Below are 21,596 nucleotides of genomic sequence, written 5' to 3'. Positions count from 1 at the left end.
AAAATATATGCGGCTAAATTGGTGATAATGATGTTAAGACAAAAATAAATCAACATCAGTTTAAATTTTGGGATACTTTGCAATCGGTCCTAACAATCATCTAAATCTCTAGCATCAATTTGCATTTTTATCGTTTAAAAAACACATTTTCATTGTTTCTGTTAATCATTTGCTTTTTAAAGCTTGGATTTCATTCAAATAATTACAGTAAAGAAATTCAATTCAAAATATTAAATTACAAAATTTCAATCAATTTCAATGAAATATTCGCAATTCGCAATTTTCAGTGTAAGAACGGGCCTTGACCGATCTTATGCACTAGGTTCCCGACGAACACGCACTGCCCTTACACCTACATCTCACCCTTGCTCTGAGTCAGTACGAGCAGCACGCTAGAACACGCTTTGAGTGTTCGTGCCAGGCATGCACACCTTCTTTTCCGGTTACGCATTTTAACTCGGCCGGGGGTGGTACATTACGTAGGGTTTGATGTAAGTATAAGCGCCTAACCATTTATAGTGTGCCTATCAATTTTCATTAAAGCAAGTACTGTTCTATATTTTAGTTTGAATTCAAAAACTAATTGTTATTTACTGTGTACTGTTTTCTCCTGAAATCTTCCCTAATGTTGAATCGTGTTAATCTGTTGCTATTTCTTCTGTCGCGGTGTTTTGTTACAATGTTTTTGACCTAAGCATGTTATTCAAAAGTTTAACAAAAGTACAATAGTAATATTTGTGTTAATATATTGAGTAAGGACTCAAACCTCACTTGCTTAAGAAAAAGGTGAAGTTTCAAAACAATGGACAGTGAAGGAAATATACTTTGTAAAGAATCAATAGTTAAAGAAAGAAAGATAGTAATTTATGAAGTAGATAAAGAAATTAACAATAGTTAATAAATAGAGGTAACAAACAAGCTTAGATTGTATTGAGAGCAATTTACAGGGAAGATGAGAAATTATTCAAATAGATAAATAAAGAAAAGGCACATGATGAACAAAATTGACATCGCTGTCAAATTAAGGGAAAGCAGACAGTTTGTTACAGCAGCATCAATTGGTAAAATAGAGTGGAAAAGGTTTGAGAAATAAGAGAATCAAATAAGTAAATCAAATGGAGGATAGTAAACAGAAGCCGTTTTAGAAAATCAGTGAAACAAAATAAACAGAAGATAGCTGTTAGCTGAAATGGAAAGAAGAGAAACCCCGTTCTGCGATGCTCAGGTACATCCACAGCAGTTGACTCAACATACTGCGAATCAAAACAATACCGTCTACAATCACAAATTACTTCCTTTCCCACATTGACGCGCCCCTTTCTTTTAGCCGCCTCTACTCTGACCCTCGCTGGTCAAAGGTTTACGAGTCGTTTCCACAGGCCACCAGCTAGGTCATCATGAAAAATCAATTTCAATGAAATATCGAAATAAATTGATAAACAAAACTGGCAACATCTTGTTATACATGTGTTGGTGATAGCCTTGAACCGACGGCAAAGTAGCTCCAAAAACTGATCCAACGCGGCTGATTTGACAAAATATTTTGAATTGAGTTTTTTTCGATAATAGAATAGTTATTTCAATGGTTTAGTGACGGAAAACAAGAAAGAATTAAATAAACAACATTTACATTGCTCGGAAACCGGACGAAATTGCTTGGTGTCAGTGCAAAACAGAAAATATCATCAAGGTGTCGCGAGCCAAATCTGATAAGCAACGAGGCCGGAATTTTTGGACCTAATCGATGTGCTAGGAAAATGAAAGGAAGTTCGAATGGCGTTGGAAAAAGTGACTGAAAAAGCGGAAATAATCAAAAATGTTAACATTTTTGGAAGAGGTAAGACACAAAACGATCCTGCCTACACTTTCTGTTGGTTGGATTCAGTGAATTCGTACTTTAAAAGCCTGAACTACCTCGATTAATAAAAATAGGTCCAAAATAGGTACTAGGTCCAAAATAGGGTCATATACCCTATTAGGCCTATTCTACCACCTCCTATCATTACATTTTGCCTATCTAATTTTTTCATGTTTTTAAGTCACTTTTTCTATTTTTTTTGCTTGTTTTTCATATTATTTGCTATAAAATGGAATCAGTATCATTTAAATTGTAAAAAATGCGTAGAGGCATAGTCTGGGACACTAGACAAATTACTGCATACTTCTTTTTACATAAAATATAGAAAATGTTAATAAAAAACACAGCCAAAGTAAACCCCTAAAAAATGACATTTTTAAAAACATTGGCAAAGTTACATAAAACAAGTGATACTTCCAACCAAAAAATTTTCTAAAATTTTAAGAGTTCTTTTTTCCAATGCTTTTGAAAGATCAAAAATTGGTTGAAAAATGAATTATTGGCGATTTTTCAAATCGAAGCCCGTCTAAAGGCGGAGTTAAATTGTAAGAATTGTAAAGAATTGTAAAAAATTGCAAAGAATTGTAAAGAATTGTAAAGAATTGCAAATAATTGTAAAGAATTGTAAAGAATTGTACAGAATTGTAAAGAATTGTAAAGAATTGTAAAGAATTGTAAAGAATTTAAAGAATTTAAAGAATTTAAAGAATTTAATGAATGTAAAGAATTTAAAAAATTAAAGAATTTTAATAATTTAAAGCATTTAAAGGATTTAAAGAATTTAAAAAATTTAAAGAATTCAAAGAATTTAAAGAATTTAAAAAAAAATAAATAATTTTAAAAATTTAAAAAATATAAAGAATTTAAAGAATCTTTAGAATTTAAAGAATTTAAAGAATCTAAAGAATTTAAAGAATTGAAAGAATTGAAAGAATTGAAAGAATTGAAAGAATTGAAAGAATTGAAAGAATTGAAAGAATTGAAAGAATTGAAAGAATTGAAAGAATTGAAAGAATTGAAAGAATTTAAAGAATTTAAAGAATTTAAAGAATTTAAAGAATTTAAAGAATTTAAAGAATTTAAAGAATTTAAAGAATTTAAAGAATTTAAAGAATTTAAAGAATTTAAAGAGTTTAAAGAATTTAAAGAATTTAAAGAATTTAAAGAATTTAAAGAATTTAAAGAATTTAAAGAATTTAAAGAATTTAAAGAATTTAAAGAATTTAAAGAATTTAAAGAATTTAAAGAATTTAAAGAATTTAAAGAATTTAAAGAATTTAAAAAATTTAAAGAATTTAAAGAATTTAAAGAATTCAAAGAATTTAAAGAATTTAAAGAATTTAAAGAATTTAAAGAATTTAAAAAATTTAAAGAATTTAAAGAACTTAAAGAATTTATAGAATTTAAAGAATTCAAAGAATTCAAAGAATTTAAAGAATTTTAAGTATTAAAAGAATTTAAAGAATTTAAAGAATTTAAAAAAATTAAAGAATTTGAAGAATTTAAAGAATTTAAAAAAGTTAAAGAATTTAAAGAATTTAAAGAATTATTTTTTGTATCATTAGTTTTTCCATGCAAGACACTATACAATTTTCGAGGCTGGCCTAATGATGCAAAATGACCTTTTTGGACAAAGTTTCATAAAAATGGAAAAAAATACAAAAAGGCGATTTGCAAAATCATACAAAACCACTCAATTTTAAAATTTTTGAATTTTCAAATTTTAGAGTTTTAAAATTTTTGAATTTAAATTCTGTTTTTATGAAAACACCCTATTTCATGCTTGGTAATTAGAAAAGATCCGGCATCAAAAGAACATAAATATCACTAAGGTGGTCATAACTTGAGACAGGGCTGCCATATCCTCAAGCTTTTAAAATCGTTCAGAAGATCGTTCGATTAATGATCATACCTTTGGCGGTTTATGTTAAAATCAACATTTGGCTTTAGGACCCTACTGTAGTGTCCCCCCTCACTTACCCGATATTCTCTTGAACCGCACTCCGTTCAGCGACAGGCGGGGCAGCTTGCAGACCTCGATTTCCCACTGGACGAGCGAGTCCGTGTTCGGGTCACCGTGCACGCACAGCAGCACGAACCTAAAAACCATACGAAAATAGTTATAATTTAAAATTCAACGAGAAAAAAAAGTGTTTCATTCTCACCTCTCCCGCTGTTCGTAATCACAATTGTTCTTGTCCAGCACGGACCGTATCTCGGCCATGATCTCGTCCGGCAGCCGCGGCGACGTCGTCTTCATGGACCAGGTGAACCGGAGCACCCGGGGCTTCACCGGTTCCTCGCCGACGCCGGTCGAGCCACTGCTTTTGAGGGTTGACGAGGCGATTGTTTTCATTTATTTGTTACAATTGTTTTTTTTTTTAAATTTATTTCAATAATGCAAGTGGACACAAGTTTCGAAGTTTCGAGGAAGGTTTACGGACGGAATTCGGGAAGAAAGAGAAGAGAAACGAGAATCGTTGCGGTTAGCATTCCAAAGGTGTGGCCCGAACCATAAACTTGGCTATTGGTTGACAGCTTCGCGTCAGGGCAAAACAAAGGATTGGGACTTCACTTTGTGGTTGGTGTCTGTGGTGGTGGTGGTGTCTTTGGAAACAAAACTTAACCGAAAACTTGAACCGGATCGGTTCAACCAGATAGAGGGAGTTAGCTTACCTATTGCTGAGAAATGGGGGTTGGTTTTGGGTGGTGTGGTGGTTGGGGCAAACTAATCGCGTGGAAGCACAAACTCAAACGGGGTTCGAATGCTGGCTAGGCGTGTGAATGCTCGGATATAGATGTCGCTAGTATAATCTTAGAGGGTACGCAAACTACATGCAACATAAACACAACCAAACGAAGGTACAATAACAGGCAATGCGTCATCGGGGCAAATGTAGTGGGTTAAAGAAAAAGTTAACGCGATGTCCGATATCATTGACAGGAGAGGTTCGTGTAACGGCTAACACTGAGTAACGACATCAAAATAACACAGACGAAAACGAACATGAACACAACGGCAAGGAAATGGAAAGGTGAAAGGCGCGTTTTTTGCGTCCAAGAAGACGCAACATGAAGTTCATGTAAATAACTTCCACTTTTTTTTTTGCTAATTATTGATTGCTTCTAAGATGAAAAACTAGATAGCAGCACAGTGCACGACTGCGTCCCAGCTGAAGATAACTCCCTCTAGCAGTGTTTTTGTGTTTGTTTCAACTAGTGTGTGCTCTCTCTATTGGTCAAACAGAGTGGCAACGTGTAAGTGTGTTCGTGTACTAAAAAGGTTTAACGTAAAATCAAACGCTAATCGTTTAAAAACTCAACAAAAAACGAACGAAATTGGGAGTGTAACGGTTTCTCTTCAATTCAATCATATTTACCTATTTGATGAAGTATTTGGTTGGCCTTCGTTGGGCCTAAAATGAACGAAAAATAAAAGAGAAAAAACGCAAATATCGGTTAACAACGAAACGAAAACGAAAACAAAGTGAGGTTAGGAACAGACAGACAGAGATAGAGAGATTTGGTGTGATTTCGGGTGGAGGTGATCGTTTTTTTTCTCGCGAAAAGAATGGAGACGAACATGACACGAAACGAAAAATAAAGGTTAGATAAATTAGAGGTGTTAGTTGATTGTGGGGAAACGTGAAATTAGATGGGTTTTCGACAAACAAAACAAATTAAAGCTTGGGAGTTGGATTTGAGCGTTGCGAACGAATGAAATGTTTTTTCATTGTCGCCATCTATCTTTTGAGGTAAGAAATACAAAAGGTTCTTGAAACTTGCTTACAAGTTGAACATGTTCCCTGCAACCTGTTCGAAAATTTAGCATGGACTCAAACCGCGGACACGCGGTTCTGCTGTTTCGACTAACTTCCCTCAACCAAAAAACAGTTCTAGCACACATTCCAAACATAGTTAGGGAAAGAGAAAGTCAGAGAGCGAGTTTAGTACATGATACTAGAAAGCAAAGTTATTTACATGAACCATTCGCGCAAACGCGTTCTACTCGCACACACACAAAAATAAACGCAAATGGCGGAATAATTTAAAGGTGTTTGTCTTTGTATGTGTATTGTTTCAAGTGCAAAAACAAAAGAGATATAACCAAACTCAGTGCAAAAAGCCAGAGAGAAGAGCGAAATCAAACAAACTAAAGAGAAAAAAGAGAGAGAAAGAGGAACCACTCCCAGAGACACAGAGAGCAAGCCCAGCGATCCGCCATTTCAACGGTTGCTTGGTGGTGGTGGTGATGATGATGGTTGAGGTTTGGACACCGGACACGTGGCGGCGCTGCGCGCACGCAAGAGACGCAGCATTTTGGGACCGTCGTCATTTTTTGGGTAATTAAATGCGCTACGGGTTTTGCGTTTGTACTGATTTTTTTTTAGTGAAATACAGCTTCGTATAGATTTATTGCCTTAAATGTTACACAGAGTAATATATAAAGGGGTTGAAACTAGGCGCTAGTGTTGCGGGTTGTGTTACAGCAGTTGCCAGTTTTGCCTATGTTTTTTTTCTGCGCCAAAATAGTAACAATTGTTTTTTTTTGTTTTTATCCTACAATTTTCTAACCAGAAGCGAAAAACACTTGGAGGCACATCACATACACCTAAATGTAGTTTTTTTGTTTTTTAATAACCTTTTGTGCAACTTGATCATCGGAATACACCATTCAATGCTGGTAATTCCGTGAAATCGACTTTTTTTGTGAGATTTTCTCACTTTTTGAACAGGTCTGATTCTAGTTTGTATTTTTTCTGTAATGCGGGATTGAAGCAAACATAAAAAGCTAGTGATTGGTGAAAATCAGTAGAATAGATTGCCTGGTTCTATTTTCAATATTGTGTTTGTGTGAGGGCGTGTGTTTCGTTTCAAGGTGGTGATAGCTTTATCGCCTTTTTTATATTGTATACATCGTACCGCACATTCGTAATTGATTAAAAATATATTATATTTTAATAATTTATAACGTAGAATACTAAATTTTCGCTAAAACTTGACCAAACTTGATTAACATTAAACTAGGAAAAATAACTAAAAAATACCATGATTGATAATTGATATCGTTTCTCGCACAACTTTTGCAGCCTACTTGTAACATGTCAATCTAACTTGTTTTTTTTTTGTTTTGCTGATGATGGGAGGGGTTAAATAGAGAATAAAACGATGCTAAAAGTTTCTAATTTGCAGCATATTTGCGCAGCGCGAGTCGGTTACACTCGCGCGTCTAACTCGCCGCCTGTCTCACGATTGTTTTTAATTTTGAAACTAAAAGAGAAAAAAGAAAGAAAATGAAGAGAGAAAAACGCTTTTTAAAGTAACAAAAACTAAGGGAAATGACGGGGGAAAGTGATTTTTTCTGGCTTTAAAGGAGGAAGGAAAGAAAAGAAGAAGCGCAAATTTTTCTCTGCAAAAAAACAAACTTGTTGCACTGCAGTTGCGATAACCTGTTGTGCAACATCTTTTAAGTTGCACAACCGGTTTTATAAACATTTGTGCAACATGTTTTTGCTAGAGTTGGGAGGTGCTCGGGGTGAGCGAAAACACAAAACAAAAAGTGAGACAAAACAAAAGAAACAAAGATGGCGACGCGGCAGCGGCCATTTTGCTTTCTTGCAGCAAAATAATTTTCGAGAGGCTACGGAGGGCAGCACAAAATTGAGTTACTCACCTCTCGATTAGACTAGAAAGCGATCAAAAATGGGTAGAAATTTATTGCAAGCTAAACGCGAACCCCCCTCCTCGCCAAGGTCGACCGAAACGTCCGTTTCTAACCTCAAATCATAACACACAAAACAATTCGAGTGCATATCGTTGTCGTTTTTTGACAGCTGATCACCAACGTTTTTTTTTATCGTATCTTCAGTCATTCTCATTCCTCTTAACCTAACAAAAGTTTAAGTACGCACTCAGTTCGCTTCCTCTAGCCGTGTGGATTAGTTGCACATGGTCCAAATCTCTCACTAATACATACAAACATTGAACGCGTCGCAGCCCAAAGTATGCGTTTGAGTGTTGCGCGTTGTGCTTACTGCAAGAATTGACTTATGACAAAAATTTCTTTATTCTACCTAATTTCCGAGAGAACAAAGAAGGGAGAAAAACAACACCGAATATGTTTGTTTGTTTTGTTTATATTTTTCTAGTGTTGCTGCTTTTTTCCACGCAACACAGTCCAAACAAGTTACGCACACGCACGCTTGCTAATAGCTAAACAACGAATGTGGTTTTGAGTGTCTTTTCTGCGCCAAACTCGCATCTCTCTAAACAGCAAATCTAACCGTTTTAAATTACTTTCTTCACTCTACATACTTTGCATCTCTCTTGTCCTGTTTTAACAATTGTTTTTATACAATGTGTAAATGTTGATACTTTTGTTTGCAATTGTTTTTGTTTTAACTTTAATAATCTTATTTAGTCTCATGATTCAGCCTAGAAGAATGGAGAAGAAAAAGAAGAAATGTTGCAATCAGAATAAAAAAATGTTTTTGTTTGTATGTTGATGTTGAGGCAATTTTGGTTCGTTTTTGGGGGGAGAAAATCTTGGTATCATTGTGGTAGTAGTAATTGGGTTTTTAGATAGGGGCTTGAGTGTATGTGTGTATAATGTTTTGTGTATTGTAGTGGTGGTGACGGAATGTGTATAGGTGTGTGTATGGGTGACAACGATAATAATGAGGAAGAAAAAAGAGATAGAAGAGAGCATTTTTGATATTTTTTTAACTGTGAATTAATTTGAAGGGTGCCGACGCGTGAAACAAGAAAAAGAATTACATTTAGCGCAGTTTTGCTTCTACGGATTTTGTTTAGACTCAACATTTAGTAGGCTTTGGCTTTTGTTTTTTTCGTTTGCTGTCTGATATGTAAGAGTAGGCGTTGATGGTTTTTTTTTTGTGTGAAGAATTTTGAGATTTGCTGTCTACATTGATTTGTTTGTAATTTTACTGTAATAGCTGGCCGAAACTTTTGATTGATGAGGTGTGTTTGTAGCTTGAACAATAGGCAAGAGTTGAAGAGGATGCACAATGACTGTCCCTATTCTAACATGGTTTCTAACCTACGATATACACTCGACTGTTTTGTTGGTTCATTGCACGACATTAATGCAGTTTGTAGTAAAACATTATTTTTTTTGAAATACATATTTCACAAATCTATTTACACCGTAAACAGTACGAAAATGAAAAATTGAGATGTCTAACTTGTTTGTTATTGAATTAAATTTTCATTTAAAATTAAACAAAGGTATTGTTTTTTTTGGATACTAAATTTTATACATTTCATTTTCATACTCTTTACTTGTTTTTTTTTTTAATTTTTGTTTCCGAGAAAAAATTAAAATAGACACGATTCGGTGGAGATTTTTATTGCAGTCCTATAGGAAATTCTATAGAAAATTGTATTCCGTTCATTTAATACAGGGGTGACCAAAGTATGGCCCGCGAGGTGATTTTTAGTGGCCCGCGGACCCGTTTTAAACAATCATGTAAAATGGCCCGTTGATCACTTGTGAAGTGATTTTAGACTCTTTCAAAATAATGGTTTATTTTTAACTATTTTATGATAATCTTTTTTTTTTGTTGATAAAAAACTAATGATTTATTAATGTTTTGATCCCCATATTAGGACACAGTTTCACGAGTTTCAATGAGAGTAAAACTAGTAATAATCGTCAAAAATTTCATCAAACATTTTTGGAAATTTTGGCTTTCAGGATTATGGCACACAAAATATTTAAAACGGAGGAATAAGGCTGTTGCAAGTATTTTACAAAGCTTTCTCGACAATCCTCCCCTCCTCCCATTCTTAAAAAAATCATGGTCAAAAATTTTAATCATAAAATTTCTAAATATCAATAGAAATTGATGTGCAATCAGCTGAAATCAATTAAAAATGTTTAATAAAAATCTTATTTTGTAGATTTGGCCCGCAAGCTCATTTGAGTTTCAAATTTGGCCCGGCCTCCAAAAACATTGAGCACCCCTGATTTAATATGACAAATAAAAAAACAAGTTTCAGGTTCGGTATTCTGAGAATCTATATCTTTTTTAAAAAAAAAAAACCAAAAGTGTTGATACCCACTGGATTGGACTGCAGCTCTTTGTTAATTTGATGTTGGATTTAATGTAATAATATCCAATTTGGGTTTGCTGCCGCGTTTAGTGCACAACAAAAAAATAAGGAGTAAATAAGCTGCGTTAAGAAGGCTGTGTGTAAACAAAATTTCAATATTTTTTGAAATTTGTTGTAATATTACACGCAGAAAATAGTAGCTCATCAGATGATGTTGGCTATAATCTTTCCCACTTTGCAGCGGCCTGATACACAGTAAAACAAATCATGGTAATATTACATCTGGGAAGCGGTACATCTTTTATGTCAGAAAAATGTGTAATTTTACCTCTGAAAATGTGTAATTTTACCACTATTCTGTTGTAATGTCACTTTTTCAGTCTAAACTGAGATAAAATTACATCATAAAAGAGGTAATATTCAACCTTCCAAAATTACACTTTCCAAATTTACACAATTTTTAGCTGTGTAGATGGCATCAATGAAAAAAAAAAAAAACTTTGTGATCTGCCTCTCCTTACACAGCAAAAAATCCGATGGTAAAATCGCATGCAAAAGCATGCACATCACCTTCGTCAAAATAAACACTTAATATTACACACTGCATGTACAATTTTCTCAAACACAAAAAAAGTTGAAACCGACGGGATTCAAACCCAGTACCAACAGTAAGGACTGGCGCCTTAGCCCACTTGACCATCAAACCGATGAAAAGCTTTAAGGATAAACGCATATATGAGCTTGACATTTCGGTCAAGTAGGTTTCCCATACTGAATGCCTACATATTTCAGGGCGTAAAATTACATAAAATTGCATAAAATTATGCAATATTTATTTTACACCCAGCACTTTTACACGCAGCTGGATTACTACTTTTTAGCTGTGCATATACCAAGCAATAAGCGGTGGTATCGTGTTAGATTTTCAACCATGTTCACAATAAAATTATGAGTACATCTTTTATGTGAGAAAAAAAAGTGTAATATTACATCCAAATATGAGCAAATTTACCTCTTTTCCAGTGTTTTTTTCTCCTATTATTCAGTCTAAATTGAAATAATATTACATAATAAAAGAGTTAATATTTAACCTCAAAATTTTACACCTTCCAATTTTAAACAATTTTTCACTGTGTGGTTGCTAGATTGATTCTCGTGTATTATTTTTACCGCTGGGTCGTGAAAAAAGAATGGGACTAATTTTTAGTCAAAAAGGCAATATAAGATGCAGATTTGCATCAATTTCACACTGCAAAAAAGTATATCCCACTATTTGAAAATCTGATGGTTTTCTTTCTAATGAACTTTCAATTTCAATTTCAATTGGTGTTTTTTAGAATTTAACAGTTCTGCGCCAGGATGTTACATTTGCAATTCAGAGATTTGGAGAGCCTTTCAACTGAGATCAATTCATAAGCCTTCACAGGGAGGGTACATGTTTCTAAGTTTAGATTTTGCTAGCTGCCTGCTCTTTTAGGGAAAATAAATTTTGAGAAAAAATCCTAGATTTATTTTAATGAACTTTTTCTTGAATACAATGTAAAACAATCATGCTTATAGGAATTACACCTGGGAAGGAGTACATCTTTTATGTCAGAAAAAATATGTAATGCTACTTCTGAAAATGTGTAATTTTACTACTTTTCTGGTGTAATATCAATATTAAACCTTCCAAAATGATATCGAATTTACACACTTTTCTACTGTTTAAACAACATTCAGTTTCTGCGCAAAAATTACACAGAAAAATGTGAAATTTCACCCAGAAGGGTACAATTAAAAATGCGATTGTAAAATCGCATGAAAAAGTGCATGCTTTTTCATGCGATTTTATAATCGCATTTTTTATGTCAAAAAAGATATTCCGAGGTAAACTTACACATTTTTCTGACGTAAAGGATGTACCCCTTCCCATATGTAATATTATCATGTTTTTTTTACTGCGTACATATTTCAGGGCGTAAGATTACATGGAATTTTATAATGCAAAAAATATTTTACACTCAGGCCTTTTACACGCAGCTGGATTACTATTTTTATTTTGCTGTGTACATCAGCGAGGTGAAAAGTTATTCTTTTTTGTTGTAAAAATATTAAATTTATACATGAACCTTATAATTATCAAAAATAAGGTAATTATTATGGTTGAGTTATAAACTCGCCGTAGTTAATTTTTTCACTGTGCATTACCCAGTTTAATGTTATTTTTAGATTTTTGTGTTATTCTCGATGTAAATCTAAATCAACCACCTTTGATTTGTATCACGTCTGGTGCTTTCAAATATAATTATTTTAAATTTAATTCCCGTTTATGAATAGTTTTCAATTATTTGGTGAAAAAAAAGTAAAAGTACTAAAATGGTCATGCATTTTGTAATTTAATTGGTAATCAGTTATTAGAATACGTATGACTAAAATGGGGTCGCAGAGCTCAAATTTGTCAGAAAATAAAAAAAACTTTGTTTTTTCTTATTGATTCGATTATCCAAAGTTCCAAACCTTCTGATGATCGGATCTGGACTGTACTAACATTTTCACAAAAAAATGTACTTTTTAATAAAAATATTTGAATAGAAGTAAAGTTTTGCATTGAGTTTACGAATAAAGTATTTTGTAACACAATATTACAATTTTCATAAATCTATCTTTATTAAAAAAAAAAACAAACATTTTTAGAACGCGTTTCAACCGAGCTCAAATTTTGCAATGATTTTTACAAATCTTTTGTACAAAATACTAAATTTTTTACAAATAGCACTTTTTTTTTCATACTTGTCAAGAAGTTTATTGACCGAAAAAATATGTCTATCGCAGGGGCAAGAAATTTAACAAAGTGTTTGACGGTTATCGTCATCAGATGATTTTTTATTATTAAAGTTTTGGTTCAAATGAGATGCAAGAGCAAGCAGTGCACGCTCCACCACATTACCAAACTGTGGAGCAGAGAGAGCGACGCGCATGCGAGAGCTTCCAGTTTTTTACCAATACATCTTTATTTGTGTCGCGTCGCAAGCGGTTACGGTGTGTTTGAAAAAATAAGTTGTATTCATAAATCATTTGTTTTGCTGTGAACATTTGAAATTCGTGTTATTTAAATTGTTTGCAATCAGATATGGATACATTTTTTTTGTCAAAAATAGAATAAATTTTGCGGAAAAAGTTAGTGAGCGCGTTTAAAACGAAAAATTAGAAAAATGTAAACAATCAAAAAACAGAGAAAAATTTAAAGATAAATTAACAGTAAAACTAACAATCATAAAAAACGACAACTTAAAAATATGAAATAACACAATTACTACCGTGAACAAAATGAAGTTAAAAATGGTTTGTGGGTGGTAGAGGGGGAAGTCAAACGAAAAAGGAAACTATCATTGTGCAACCTTTTCCAATCTCTTGAACTACTGACTGAAATGCGTTGCGTTGCGGATGTTGATATGTTATTTGTTTGCTGCTGAATGATGGGCTTGAATGTGTTTGTTTGTGGGTAGAGAGAGAAAGATTCAGGTAACAAAAATGGGAAAAGGGAATTTCAATATCAGCACACGTAAAAAAAAGAGAAGGATTATTACAGGACACGTGATGGTGGGTTGTGGTGAGTTAGGACAAGAAAGTTGGTGAGGACACATGCACAAAACACAGGAAGAATCGTCGATTTGGTTTAGATACAACACAAAGGGTTTAAGCGATTATGTGCGATATTCTCCGCTGTCGGAACTTTAACGAAAAAGAAAGAGAAATTTGTTTCTCATTTTGAGTAGTTAACTAGATTTTTATTGTCTAATTTCTTCCTTTTCCTAACTACTAGCATTTACACAGGGTTTGCTGAACATGAAACCATGTAATGTTCAAAATTACATATCGTACTTCAGTATTGAATCATGCTGGCTAAGATTAAATAAATAGTTCGAGCTGATTACATTATTATTTTTCCTTAAACGCTGTAGTCTCTTGCTTCTTCCAATAGCGGGGCAATTTTGATTCGATTGAAAGATGTTCGATTAGGTTTAAAAACAGGTTGCTAAAATATTTACGATTTTTTCCTCTCTTTCTCCAACAAAAGGGAAAACAAATCAAAAATCAGATTTCGACAAAATGGTTTTTATCCTACTTTTAGATTGCCGAAAAATTTCAATGTCCACCTCTTTGATCTTCGCTGGGCGTCCCCCTCTTTCTGTGCGGTCACTTTCGGTCGGTTTATTTGCTTGCAAACGCGCTCATCTCACTCACACCAATAAGGTGACTTATTAGTGCTACGCGGTACGAGTGCGTGAGGAAATGTATGTGTGCGTGTGTTTTTTGTTTGTTTTTGTTGCCTTAATACGGTGTGTTTTATTGTTTACTTTACTCTTTTTCTGTGTCCTTAGAATTAAACACCCTAAACCTGCGGAGACGGAGTGGGGAGAAAAAGAAAATAAACGCAAAAAGAATAAAAATAAAAAAATAATGTAAAATCAGCCAGTGCAAATAAAGAAAAAAAAGGGAGGAAAGAGGGCGGTGTGGATTGGATTTTTTTTTCAGCGTGAAAATAAAAGGAGATAGCTCATATTTACAGAGCGGTGTAAATTCAGAGGAAAAGAGTTGTCAGAAAACAAGGCAACATTAAGTACGTGTACAAAGTAAGGGAGCCTTAGGAGGAGAAAGTACCGGCACCTTATTTGATAATAATTTCTTCAAGTTTGTTTAAAGCAAATAATTTTCATCATGCAACATTTACACAAAAAAAAAATCTTGAAAACGGAAATATAATATTTACAAATAGCTGTTACCAAATTATGAACGTTTATTTCCCCGCACAAGGGTATTTCTGTAAACATCTCTTTTTGAAAAATAAAGCCATTTAAACCGTGTGCACGTGGGCAGAAAAATATTTACATTCAGTGCGCCCCACGTGTGAATGCGCTGGTATTCAAATTATTTTGCACACCACCATGATGAGAGCATTCACGCATCCGGATGAATGCGAACAAAAAGAAGGGTTTTATTAAACCAAAAGGGTTTGTTTACAGAATCTCATTAAAAAATTACCGCAGAAATTTCGAGTAAAATTATTGCATATTCGTGGAACTTATTTAAACACATTTTGGTCTTTAATTTGTGAATTTGAACCAGTCTACATTAAAATTTGTCAATACAAATGACCATAGCCGGAGTAACATTGATAGGTTCTATTATTTGCATAATGGAAGTTAAAAAATAATAAGAACGGGATTGCTTGGAATTATGCTGAGCCTGAGCTCATGAAGAAGTCTTCGAACAATGTTGAATTATAAAAAATACAGCAATTCCTACGAAAACTTCATGATTTGACAAAAAATGTCCGATTTTTCGAAAATGTGATTTTTGCAGAATCAACGAAAATTATCATATTTTTGATCATGGTAGGTCACCCGAAGGACCAAGCAAAAAAAACGGTCCAAGGTTGTTAGTCGATACAATTATTCTCGATAATATTATCGTCTATCGCATATAATAACTTGTAACTTGTTGAAAATGCAGTAAATTTTCAAGCATAAACACAGTCCAGACTCGATATCCGAAGGCATTGGCAAAATTTCACTTCGGATAATCGAGACTTCGGATAATCGAATAACGAAAAAAAAAAAGTTGAGCTATGAAGTATGAGCCCTAAACTACTCCAAAGTGATTTAAAATGTTTAAATACAAGATGGCGGCCAAAATGGCGGTGATAAAGTATTGAAAAACATTTTCTAATGAAAAAGGCATTCAACAATTCAAATTTGTCTAAAATGGGTTTACAGAACTCGAAATTGATGTTAAAAGTAAAAAAATAAAAAAAACACGAAAACAAATTTTGTTTGTTTGTGATTTGATTATCCGAAGTCGCATACAAACCTTCGGATAATCGAACTTCGGATAAACGAGGCTCCGGATAATCGTGTCTAGACTGTACTCCAATTTTCTCAAAATACCGTATTTTTTCGAAAATACTCAAATTTTCATTATTTGCAACATGGGTATCAAACGAAGCAAAATTTGATATGCTTTTTCCAGCCCGGGAGCATGTTGACAGCTCCCATACAAACTGAGCGTACCTCTTTTTGTGGGCCCAGTGGGCCTAAGAAGGTGGCCATTGATTTTATCTAGCCAAACTTTTGAAAATGGCGAGTAGTTTGAAAAAATATAGTTTTTGCCTTGTTTCGGTTTAAAATGACAAAATAAGCAGTCTGGAATCATTTTCTTGAAAAACTTGTTTAGAGATACGCCACGTTCAAATAATAGTCTAGAACAGTTGAAATGAGCGTACCGCGAATGCCGTCACGAAAAAAATAATTCCCATGCAATTTTTGAGTAGCGTATTTAATGGGCAGACTTCGACGAGGCCCACTAGCCATCTGCCGGTGAATACGCGCAACTCACGAAAACTGTCATCTTAGGGTCCGGCTGGCTTTTTCACCCTTATTAGAGTTTTTTTAAATTGTAACGTTAAATACTCAAATTTGAGTACTTATAAAAAATACGGGTTTTTGTGAAAACTTTAGCATTTAATTTAAAAAACTCTGAAACTTAAATATGCAGGTAAGATTTCAAATCGTTTGCTACCCATTTTGCAAATTATGAAAATTTAAGCACTTTAAAAAAATAGTATTTTTTGACAATTTAAGTATTTTTGAAAAAAATACGGTATTTCGCGAAAATAGTTTTTGAAAAATACGGTATTTGGGAAACTTGAGTATTGAACTCCAAAAATACTAGAACACTGAAAAAGCATATTGCAAATTATGTAAATTTAAGTACTTAAAAATTACGGTATTTTGTGATTTAATTTAGTTATTATACTTTGAAACTTACCATATCATAAAAAATATTTTAAGAGTATGCTTTGAAAATTCAACATTATTTGATTGGATAAAGATAATTTTAAAAAATATATTAAAAATAAGTTATCGTCCGTTATCGTTGATAAAATTATGGAGGATAGAATTATCGGTATAACGTTAACGATAGATTCTTACCGAGACTCGAACCCAAGCCGCGCCTTTGCCGTATCGGCCACCATGATGCGGTGACTATGTGGTGGTTATTTGTCCATATAAGCCACTCAACCGGATGAACTGTTTCAATGAACGAATGAACACACGCCAAATATAAATTTCCTCTCGTTTCTTTTCGGAAAGACTATCCGCTTGATTTTCAACTTAGGGTGTACGTTCTGTGAGCTGCACCCAAAACTCGGCAGCACTCTTCGAGAGAATGGTGACCTCAAGCCAAGGGAATAGTGGCACCATTTACGGACACAGAGAACACAGCTTGAGATTGCCGAGAGCACTGTTCCCTCGAGTTAATTGCCTCAATAAAGTTCATCCGTCAGAACAAAAAACTAGTGTCACCTTCGGGTATCTAACCAGGAACCTTTGGCAAACTAACTCAATGACTTAACTGCCTCGGCCACCACAGTGACTCAAATGTAGTTAGAATTCAAGGTATGACGCTTGTTACAGATTCACTATTTTTTTAAATAATAGAAAGTGTACTTGTTCACTTGTGACGCAAGAATGATATTTAATATCATATTTAGGGGAACTATACCCTTTTCCAGCCTTTTTCTATTATCGGCCTATCAGAACATTGATCATGAACCACAGCTTTCATAAAGTGTTTTTGACTGTTCCAAAGTAATAAACAGCTCAAATAAAAGTGAGCAAGCAACTCTTCATTGTTGATACATCTGAAAATGTTGATTTGATAGCGGAACAGGATGAGAATTGGTCGAACGACTTAGAGTGATTAAAATGGGTATATTTCCCCTATAGTGTATTCGAAAGTATATTTTATGCAAAAGTGAGTTAATTTTTTTATTGGACGTGATAAACGTTAAAATTTGCTGCAAAACTCCAACAAACTGATCGAAATCGAAATTTTTCATATCAGTGAAATCCAAATCAAAAAGCTTAAAACGAATCACGAACATTGAATGAAACCCAAAAACAAAACGAAACCAACTCCCTTAGAAAAAGAATTTTAAGCATAGAGCATCTCCACCGCTCGTTACCAATAGCGCATCAAATACTATTTTCGTTTAACAACCCCCCCGTGAAATGCCCTTAAAACCAAATTCTACCCATTATTCCAACAACAACGACGCATCACAGTGATATCTTTTACTATTGTGTCTCCTTTTTTACCCCCCCATTCGTAACTGTATACTGTAACAAACACATTCGAACAAACAAACAGTCAAACAAACAAAACAAAAGTGAAACAACACGACACGACAAAAGACGATCGAAAGTGGGTGGTAGTGTGACAACAACACACTGTGTTCGGCGGGGTTGGGTAGAGGGCATATATGTTTGAAGTGTGTTGTGGTTACTTTTAGTTTAGGGTTAGTTTGAAAGATGGAGAGAGGGAGTAGTAAAAGTGTGTGTGTGTGCGCGAAAATATGAAGAGAGATTTAAAAAGAGTGTCGTAGTGGTGGTAGGTTTAGTAGGTTTGAAAAAAGGGAAGCCAAAAACAAAACTAGGTAAAAGTTAGGAGTAAAGGTTAAAAGTTAGGTGAAAGTCACAACCAGTTTAAAGGGGGAAGAGATGCCGAAAATGGGAGTTTTGATGATACAATAAGGTTTATTTTTAAAAAGGGAAAACTTTAAGGTTTATGTCAAAAAAATGCGTATTATTTTTCGCGGGAAAGATGAAGGATGGGTTGTAGAGAGGTATGTATGGCTGTTTTTTTTAAGATAACGAAAGTCAAAAAGAAAAACTGGAAAATTTGGCAGCACTGTGGCACTTACCGTTTGCTGAATCTGGTAGTAAGTCTTTGTAGGAAAGTCTTGCCAGTGTGTGGCGAGTCGCCGACGTTGCCTCCCGCTCCGGAGTATGCCGTACTGTTTCTGGATCTGGTTTGGCCTGTTTTTATTTTGCGCGGACGAGAACAATAAACGATTAGTATAAGCAAGTAAAGTAAGAATTTTGTTTCTGGTAAATAAAAAGGTTCAAAAAAGGAAATGATACAAGTTTTTCTCATTTGTTACTGTCGCATACAGTTGCACTTTACAAAACAACAAACAGTGTTTAAGGGAGGGAGAGAACAATAGAGAGATAGAGAGCATTTCTTCACAAAACGACAGATTTACACTACACTCTTCAAACTTTTTTTTTTCGTTTTTTTTGCATGTGTGTAAGAGAGATGCATTCTCAAACGTGTGTTTGTATCAGTGACAACAGTGTTGCATTCGTAGTAGTGGGGGGGTAGGCAGCATCATCACAGTAGGCGTGATGTCGAGAGGAGGGGAGATAGGACACTTACCCGAGTGGAAAGTCGATCGCGATGGAACATTCCTGGGAAATGCAACCGGTTGTCTGGAAGAATTAACGGCTGGTGTAAGACTATTGCGATTCACCATGCTGTGAGGGCAGAGTGTTTGTGGTGGTGGTGATGAAGTTGGGTTGGGTTGTATATAACAAGGTTGGTTTTTTTCACATTTTCACAGTTTTTTTTTTTGTTGGTTCGGGGTCGATGTGGTGATGTGGTTCAGGAGGAGGTTCAGGTATTTTTGATTTATTTTGTTCAACGAGTACGGAGAAAACGGAAAAGAAAGAAGAAAAAAGAAACAAGAGAAATAGTATATAAAAACAAATTCACTGGCGATATAATAGGTTATCAAAAACAAACTTAAAGCTAGCTTACAACTATGTTCACTTTGTTCACTTAAAAGATACCCTTCGCTCACTAAACAAAACCAAAAACTCAACTCAAAAAGCCAAAACAACCGAATAATTCAGAAGAAAGAGTTTAAAAAAAAAAAAAACAAAAAACGAAAACAAAACCAACGATAAAAATGAGAAGAAAAAAACCCAGTTGCTCTCCTGTGGTGGTAGGGTTTCAACGACTGGCTGATGATGCTGGATGATTTATACAACAAAAGGTTTTTTGCAACCAATTGCAAAACTCCAGAGTTGATGTCTGGGTTTACAATGTACACTTGCAAATGATCGATTGGAGGGGCGGTGGAGGCGGAGCTAACAACCGGGTTACACTAACACAACAAACGGAGGAGATACCAATAGAGAGTGAGAGTGAGAGAGAGAGAGATATTTGGGGGGAGGGGCCAAACTTTACAGTCAACATTTCTGCTGGTGGGATGGGCTTAAATTTGCGGGAGTCGTGTACTCGTATTGTTCGCAAATTGAAGGGGTTTTTGGAGGGGATTGTGGTGGGGAAAGTGGTGTTAGTAAGGGGAAATATTGTTGAGGGGTACTACTGTTACTGACTAGTCTAAGAAGAAAATGAGCTAAGGTGGAAAAAGAGAGAAATGTATGAAAGGAGTTAACGTTTGATGCATGTGAAAAGGTTTTCATAAAGAATTGATGCCAGAACAAAATAATTTATCTTATATTCATATTTTGATCACTAAAATTTTGTGTATTTTTATCCAATAAGCTATAAAATACCAATTGCATCACTCAGTTCTGTCAGCAGTTTTCGAGAATTTGCATGCAAGCAATTCTCGGTAATGCAAGCAATTTTTAACTCTGAAATAGGCATTTTGATTACACTTATTTTTAACCTAATGCAGCAACAACTTTTCAAAGTGTAGTGTGCATGTTTGCTGAAAATTAGGTAAGCAAATTTTCATTTTTCATTTTAATGACACATCAAGAAAAATGTAGCAAAATCTTTAAAATTTACAGGAAGAGGCTTTTTTGTTAAATTTAACGTTTGGATTTGGAAACATTTAAAAAAATGAAATATTATTTATATTACACGTTAATTTTATTTAGAAGAAGTAGTTTCTGTTTGTAATGATTTTATAAATGTTGAAGATTTTGATTAAATGCAATTCAATTTAAAAAAAAATCAGGTAGAAGTAAAAGAAAAAGTTTTTTGAATGTTTTTTTTTCAATTTTGCTAGGGAAAATGGGAAATTATATTAGAAATGTTGGAGTTTATCCTTAAATTAAAGTAATATCAATAAGTTTTCCATTTTTTCAAGTGTCAATATTAATTTTTTTTTCTATCATTGTTGGCTATCAAAATAAATATAGAAAATATAGTTTTGCATCTGAGTTTAATGTTATTTATTGAGCCTTTAAAATACACTTCTATAAAATTTAATTATAATTTTTGATCGGTTTAAGCAGGATAAATTTGATGGCTAATTGCTGCTGAAAAAATATTATTTTTTATTGAACACATTTTTTGAAATAAATGTTTCTTCATGAATTAAGTAATGAAATATAGCATTACAGTAACTTCAAAACTGTATTCAAAAGACAAAATTCAGGTAATTGAATGCGTATTTTTCAATTTGAAACAGTGTCTATCCTCGTGTTATTGTTATCGAGAGAACCTTGGAAAATTTATTTTTTGATGAATTTTGAAATGAAAATAAACACATTTTTAATAGTTCATTCTAAAAATTTTAATCAAATGAGAAACATTGAAGATTTATGAAAATTTTGAATTTTAGTGCCACAGATCGGTTAATACGTAGAGTATAGTAAAACATAAATTCATGGATTCTTAGACATTTATAGCTATATGGGATAGCTTTTTGATAGTTTTTGCTTGTTTGTTTTAGAGAAATTAGACTTAATTTTGTTACTCAAAACATGAACATAATACAAACCGTGTTTTTTGAAAATACTAAAAAAGACAAAAAATGTTGCCATAATTTGCACGAGTTGAGTTTGAACTATAAAAT

At 33.8% G+C, this 21,596-nt stretch overlaps 1 protein-coding gene across 16 annotated transcripts in view; it reads right to left on the bottom strand.

The window, feature by feature from the left end:
• The window catches only part of LOC6042640 (MAP/microtubule affinity-regulating kinase 3), a 111,801-nt gene that overhangs the window by 8,075 nt on the left and 82,130 nt on the right, over positions 1-21,596 (bottom strand). For 4 of the 16 annotated variants that reach the window (XM_038252763.1, XM_038252767.1, XM_038252766.1 and 1 more), the window contains 5 exons: positions 19,199-19,278; positions 18,684-18,798; positions 5,239-5,274; positions 4,024-4,182; positions 3,839-3,957 (listed from right to left, as the gene is read on the bottom strand). In XM_038252763.1, the coding sequence (XP_038108691.1) occupies positions 3,839-3,957; positions 4,024-4,182; positions 5,239-5,274; positions 18,684-18,798; positions 19,199-19,278 (509 nt within the window). Of the gene's footprint in view, positions 1-3,838; positions 3,958-4,023; positions 4,183-5,238; positions 5,275-6,221; positions 7,130-8,259; positions 8,294-14,238; positions 14,316-18,683; positions 18,799-19,198; positions 19,297-21,596 lie in introns of those variants that run through there. The other 12 variants (XM_038252768.1, XM_038252774.1, XM_038252773.1 and 9 more) reach the window with 10 other exon arrangements.

This window comes from Culex quinquefasciatus, chromosome 2, assembly GCF_015732765.1.
Source record: "Culex quinquefasciatus strain JHB chromosome 2, VPISU_Cqui_1.0_pri_paternal, whole genome shotgun sequence".
NCBI lineage: Eukaryota > Metazoa > Arthropoda > Insecta > Diptera > Culicidae > Culex > Culex quinquefasciatus.
The sequence above is the reverse complement of the archived record's forward strand: the minus strand, read 5'-3'. Positions and strand labels throughout refer to the sequence as shown.